The 6795-nt window shown below is 45.6% G+C and overlaps 1 protein-coding gene across 3 annotated transcripts in view; it reads left to right on the top strand.

Moving 5' to 3' along the window:
* Positions 1-6795, top strand: part of Gkn1 (gastrokine 1) — a 12367-nt gene that overhangs the window by 912 nt on the left and 4660 nt on the right. Inside the window, exon 1 of one of the 3 annotated variants that reach the window (XM_021191181.1) lies at positions 6768-6795. This exon is cut by the window's right edge and continues 35 nt beyond it. The exons of the other annotated variants lie outside the window; for them this stretch is intronic. Coding sequence (XP_021046840.1) covers positions 6768-6795 — 28 coding nt within the window. Of the gene's footprint in view, positions 1-6767 lie in introns of those variants that run through there. 3 annotated transcript variants of the gene reach the window in all.

The following is a 6795-nucleotide window of genomic DNA, read 5'->3' as shown; positions in this document are numbered from 1 at the left end:
CTCTCTCTCTCTCTCTCTCTCTCTCTCTCTCTCTCTCACACACACACACACACACACACACACACACACACACACACACACACATGACTGAGTGAAATAGTTAAAGGTTATGAAGTTGAGTCTGGGGTGTCTCAAATGTGGTGTTGTAAGGTGGTCTCCTTAGGGCCCCTGAGCCTGGGTGGCACCAGTGGGTCTCTATTACTCCACAGAGCTGTCCTCACTTCAGCTTTATCTTCTGGGATTTATCTTCTGGGTGGAGCTCTCTAACCACACCAGCCCAGGGAAGCTATATCCCTGTGAGCATTGGTCTCTACAGCTCCTGTGAGGAAGCTCCAAAGCATGAAGGGAAGGAAAGCCCAGACTCTGGGGTTTGGGGAAAGTCTCATGGTACTCTGTCTGACCTCCCATGTGTCTCGTACAAGCCATAAGGCCTCTCAGGACTGCCTTTTGTTCTTACACTTCCATACCCATCCTATGCAAGTGCCTTGGCTCTCCTCAGGACCTATCTATGGAGCCCAGAGCATGATGAGAGTACAGGATGCTTTATTCAATGGCTTTTTCTTCTCTCTCTCCTTTTTCTTGTGTGTGTGTGTGTGTGTGTGTGTGTGTGTGTGTGTGTGCGCATGTACATGTACATGTATACGTTGTGTGTATGTGTGAGTGTGCATATGCATGGAGGTCATAGGTCAATGTCAAGTGTCTTCCTCAATCACTGTCCACTTTGTTTTTGTGAGACTGGGTGTCTTGCTGAGCTTGGAGCTCACTGATTGGCTGCCTAGCAAGCCCCAGAGAGTCTCCTGCCTCTGTTTCTCTGGTGTTGGAGTTATCTGCATGCCCAGCCCCTTCCAGCTCTTTCTGTGCATCCCAGGAACCAAGCACAAGTGCTCATACTTGGACAGTAAGCACTTCATTGACTCTGCCATCTTCTGAGCCCCCCCGAGAGTTTTTACTTCTTAACCTTAAGTCTTCTCTTTCTCTCAACCCACGGCAATATTTTGTTATTTGGTGTCACAGTCCCTCAGGCAAGGACATGTTTGTAAGGTCCTACTCAGAAACAGTGTGTGTGTTTGACCTGACCCTTCCTGCACTAGGACATGGGCCCTGGAGGACTGCCCTTGTCCTGTGATACTAAAGCAATACAGATTTTCAGGCACATCTCCGTGTCTTGAGATCTGAGCATCAGTTGCTTTACAACTTTAAATCTTACACAGGGCTTTGCCCAACTAGAGCATAGCGAATCTCTCTTCAGTGGTTTCCAACACATGCTATGCAGTGACCAGCCTAGAAGCCCATTGTGGGGCAGTAAATGGGATGGCTTTCTTAACCTGGATGGAAGGAGCTGCTTCTTATTTGTATCCAGAGGAAACTGCAGGAAAACCACCCCAGCATATGAACCTGATTCACTAAGCAGTTTCAGGAACAAGAGACAGGAAGACAGATGAATAATGAATGATTGCTGATGGATAATTGTAAGTGTGAAGGTTCCCCAAGGCTGCTCTGAGGATGGATTCCTGCAGAGGTGAAGAAGGCACATACAGATGTGCACAGTCTTGTTGAGATGAAGAGAAGGAAGCCAGTGCTGACCAGTCACCCTGCAGAAAACTTACAAAGCCACACTTTACTGTTCACACAGCACTGTGGTCCTTAACTTACAGAGCCAAGCCTCACTGTTTATGCAATGCTGCAGTCCTTTGTGTTCTTCAGCTGGGGAAGCTGGGAGAGGCAGGATGCTGTGAATGACCCTGGCACTCAGGATCCAATAGATGCTCATCTTTCAAGGAGAGGCTCATCCCTCTAGGCCTGACGGCTAAGACTTGAATGGACACACTTTATTCATGAGCTCTTTTACACATCATCATTAAACTGTTTGATTATGAATGATCATGGAACAGTAATAATATTTCTGAATTTCCAAGGAGTAGTTATAGACAACACCCTCATCACTGTGGTGTCTGTTTCTCTCATGGTAGCTCATGATTTATTGAAACCTCTTTTCAAAATCATTAAGTACATGGCCAGCTTTGGCCAGTTTTCACAATGATTTAAAAAAACAAAACAAGACTATTGACCAATATCTTCTTTATCTTTATACAGATGATAAGTTTACTCAGGAGACCTTTCTTTAGGCAATTATTTTTCCAAATCCTGTTTATAGCATTCAAACACTCAGAGTAACAGCTTATTTGAGGCATACATCAAGGCTTGCCTCTGACGGGACCCAAGAAGTTTGGCAAATGCAACTGGATGGCCTTAACCAAGCGGCAGTGGAGAGGCAGAACTGTGTGTTTGGAAGGTGGCAGTCCCAAGAGAAACAGCTCAAGATGCTGCAAGAAAGATGGCTTCAACTCTGCTGTAATTTGGAAACAATTTCTCTCCTGTGCAAAAACAACTATGTAATACACTTGGATTTTCTGGAATTAGAAACTTTCTAGCAATAATTATTCAAACATTATTTGATTCTTCTCTGTTGCTGTTTTCTGGGTGGTGTTTCTGGCCAGAAGTACAAATGGAGGGAGCAATGAGAGTAGGCCATCCCACAACACCAGGGCTGTGGGCACTGGAGCTTGTGTTACAGACTTAGCAACAAGCGGGTAAACAAAGGCACAGTATAGAGCTCCTTAGCAGAGATGAAGCACAGTCTGGTTGTTCAGATTTTACATAACTGCTAACTTTGGGCTGTCATGTGATCCACCGGTCTATAAAATAGTCAGCTTCACAGAGGAACAATCAAGGCCAGGAGACAGAGTTTTCACATGAGAGGCCATGCCTCCTCCAGTTCATACAAAACAGCATTGTCCTTTTGGTCAACAAGTCTTAAGTACCAGAAAATATGAACAAGACAGCCACAGGCTTCAGAGTTATTAATAACTGTTAGCCAAGGGACTTGTGAATACTTAAGGATGAAAATGTATCTTGGTAGTAAACATTCCACTCAGAGAAGAGGGAAAAATATCTACAGTAAAGCCTGATTCGGTGTGAAACTCTCCCTCCATGTGTGAGCGCGCTGTAGATGGAATGAATCTGAATTGTTCCAAACAAAGAGAGCTTTCAGTCAGCCTCACGTGGCAGGGTGTGGACTTAATGAAGCCATGGGCGTGTGTGCTGGGCGACAGTGATGATAGGGCCTTGCTGGGGAGAAAGCCCGGCGCTATCCTCCATGGGCAGGGCAGACTCTACCCGTGACCTGACTTACTCCACACTAACCCCAGGGTTCTAGGGTCACATTATCACCCCAGACTCCCCCTTTGTGTCACCACAGCCAGCACACGCAGCAGTTCTCTAGATTACACCCAAACCAGAAATGGATGGACGTGATGTGCACGGTAACCTCTAGCCTGGCCATCTCCTTCTGGCTTCTCTAAGAATTTAAAGCTACCTAGTGAGCATCATGTATGTGTCAGTCTAAGTCCTATATAGGTGACAAAAAAAACACTGGCATGTCTTCTTTCTTTGAGGAGACACAAGCCACACGAAGCATAGCTCTCAGGATGAGGAGGAACAAGAGCCTTGCGGAATGTGGGCCTTAAAGGAGACCAGAAGTGAGGGAGCATACGCATGCGTGTGCACACGCACACATGCACATGCACGGGCACCACCCACCCACACTCACGCACACACATGTGCATCCACATGTACCCACACATGCACATACATGCACACACACACACACACACACACACACAACTGGTGAGACCAGCCCTCCAGATCCTAGCCAAAGGACCTCCATCATGAAACAAACTACCACTTATGAGCTCTATATGCTGGACTACACCAAGACAAGCTAACTTTACCACAGTTGGAAAGTGTTTTCTGAGACCACAAGAATCTCTAAGAAGGGCAAAGTCAAGGTACCCTTAAACACACAACTTTCCCAGAGTCTGATTTTGTCTATGGCTTGTGTCTGAGCTTACTTTTACCTCTGGCACCCCAACATTGGTAGCACCCCGAGCCCTGACTTGTATTGGTTCTGATGCGGACTTATAGCCTTATAAAATAGGCATATGGGAGGAGAGGGGACTTCTGGAAATGGTGGCTGTGTATTGTCCTCCACTGCTCCATACGTAACTCCTGATAAATCCATTTTTCTCCTTGGGATGAGCTTGTATGAGTTGTTCAGTTGCCATCCCAGATAGGAGGTAGATGTCAATGTTACGTCTCCCTGAGTAGTCACATACCCACACCACACCGAGGCCACAGGAATAACGTCTCCTGGCTTTGAAGCTAGTTATTAACAATATTGTATGAGAGTGAAATTCCTTCTCTTCTACACATGCAGAGGTGAAAATCTAAGACAGGAAAGAGACGGGGCCAGACCCGAGCCTCCCGGCTCTCAGCTCCAACCAGTAGCACCAAGCACAGATTTTTTTTTTTAATCCAAAGTACACCATAGGGGGCAGCATTTCCCCCATGAAATGAATCTTTTAAAAAGCTAAAGTGTGTTTGGAAAATAAGCAAGCAGGACATGCAATGAGGTTCCATTTATGTTTAAGATATCACAATTTGGCACAGAATGTATGCATAGAGGTCCTTTAGCTCATTTGACATGTGAATATGTTATTCTTATCCAAAAGAGAAATCCTGAACAATATCTTCTGTCTGTCTGTCTGTCTGTTGTCTAGCAATCTATCATCTATCATGAGCATCAACCACATCAGCATTTCACATATCTACATGTCATCTTGAGTCCTTAGTAAGGTATGACACACAGAATGTGTGCTAGGAATTGGACAGGTGCCCCCAATTACCATTAGAGGCCAAGTCTAAAAGCAGGGCTGTCATACCCACTCTGACCTCCACAGTGCTATCTCTTATGGTCTCTGAAACATGGGAAGACCTCTCCACAGCTCCCTGCCACCAAAGTCCTTGACTTTATACAGTTAAAGAATAAACTTGAAATCTTTTGAGGATGAATTCAAACAGCAGGCCATCTTTTACCAGCACTATCCGAATCTAGCCATACCAGTATTCTGGAAGAGGTGTTGGCAGTGAGCCAAGCATCAGACCCCTGCAGCCCTGTAATCTCCAGACCACAGAGAAGAGGAAGGTTGTGGGTTCAAGGGGCTTTTCAGAGTGGAAATCTGTGGATCAGCAATGTATAAAATGCAGTTTCCCCCTTTATCCGATTTCTTCAGTTGTAGAAGAGAACAAGGGGGGGGGGGAGTAAGTGTCAGTCAGTTCTCCTTCAAAACTATTTTAAGCATGTACTTGTTTTGCTAAGTGACAGTTTCTGCTTCCTCTCCCAAGAAAAATCTTCCCTTATTTTAATATAATATTTGAAAGTTTTCATTTTCTAGAGCAGTGGTTCTCATCCTGTGGGCCATGATACCTTTGAGGGGGGGAGGTTGAACAACCCTTTCACTGGGGTCACATATCAGATATCCTGTGTCTTAGCTATTTACATTATGATCCATAACAGTAGCAAAATTAGTTAGGAAGTAGGAACAAAATAATTTTATGGTTGGGGCCACCACTATATTAGAGGGTCGCAGCATTAGGAAGGTTGAGAACCGTTGTTCTAGAGGCAAATAAGAAGATAGAGTTCCTTGATAGCACCCAGAGGCAGTGAAAGAAGTTTTCGTGTGGAAAGTGAAGAAGGTCTGGTGGCTGAAGCAGTGAGGAACTTTAAAAAAAAAAAAAAAAAAAAAAAGCATGAAAGGCTGAGTTCACATGAGATGCCTTGGATGGAACCAGAGTGTGGGAAAATTGGCGTGGCTGGAAGGCAGGTGCCGGGCATCTCAGACACAGGCAGCTGGGGAAACAGGAAACCCCTTTAGGATAGCCCAAGATGCCATTCCAATGAGCTTGAGATTTTTCTTATGGACTTCCAGTGAATGTTTCTAAGCTCCGGAAATTAATGTTTATTTATTTTCCATGTTCTAGGGGAGGGGGAAAAATGGAGGGCATACATTGAAATATCCGAGTCCTGGGATAAGGCTGGCTTGGACCTACAACTCTGGTAAAAGTCCATCAGGAAGTGCCTTGACCAAGGCTGGAGTGGAGAGCTGTTGGTGAGATGTAAGGGCAAGAGTTAGTTGCTACATATGTAGATGGTAAGATGGTACTGCCAACAGCCCCCAGAGCTCTAACCCATTGAGAAACCCAGGAATGAATGATGGGAGATGGCTTTGGTGCCAGCTGTTCACGACATGGCTGGAAAGCTGCACTGGCTTCCAGGCCAGACAATTCCTTAAGGAAACATCTGGACAGGGTGCAAGGGCCAGTTTCCTTCCTTGGAGTTCCTTTCACAGCTAAGAACATCATCCCCCATCCACTGGGTTTTGCTAAAAAGTTTTCAGTATGACTTGAGCATGGCCAAGAAGCAAAGGGAAGGGGAAGTAAGGGTGTAAAGAGTTGGAGAAAGCTCACAATAGGACTGGGAAAGGGGAAGGAGAAGAAACCATTCACACATTCCCATAGGAGCCAGTATCAGGAAGGGCAGGTGTGCACACAGATCTCATCTGTGGCTATGTTTGGTTTAGGGGTTATTCTTTTCCCAAATCGGAGCAGCAGCAATACATAAAATACCCACACCCATGGCTTCCATATTCCAGAACTTATCACAAATCATGTTGAGTTTACTGAGATACTTTCGTCAGAGGATGAGTCAGAAGGCCTCCTGCCTAAGGGCCCTACTGAGCAGGCAGCTAAAGGCTTCCGGGACTCTGCAGCTACATAGATACAGGAGAGGGAACCAGATAAGCTGTGGACTCCACCTGAGCACGCCTAGCTTGAGCAAAGCTGGTCAGATACAAATACCAGAGGGCTGCATGTCCGTGAGCATGTCACCTGCTCCTC

The sequence above is a fragment of the Mus pahari genome, chromosome 2, assembly GCF_900095145.1.
Source record: "Mus pahari chromosome 2, PAHARI_EIJ_v1.1, whole genome shotgun sequence".
Classification (NCBI taxonomy): domain Eukaryota; kingdom Metazoa; phylum Chordata; class Mammalia; order Rodentia; family Muridae; genus Mus; species Mus pahari.
The sequence above is the reverse complement of the archived record's forward strand: the minus strand, read 5'-3'. Positions and strand labels throughout refer to the sequence as shown.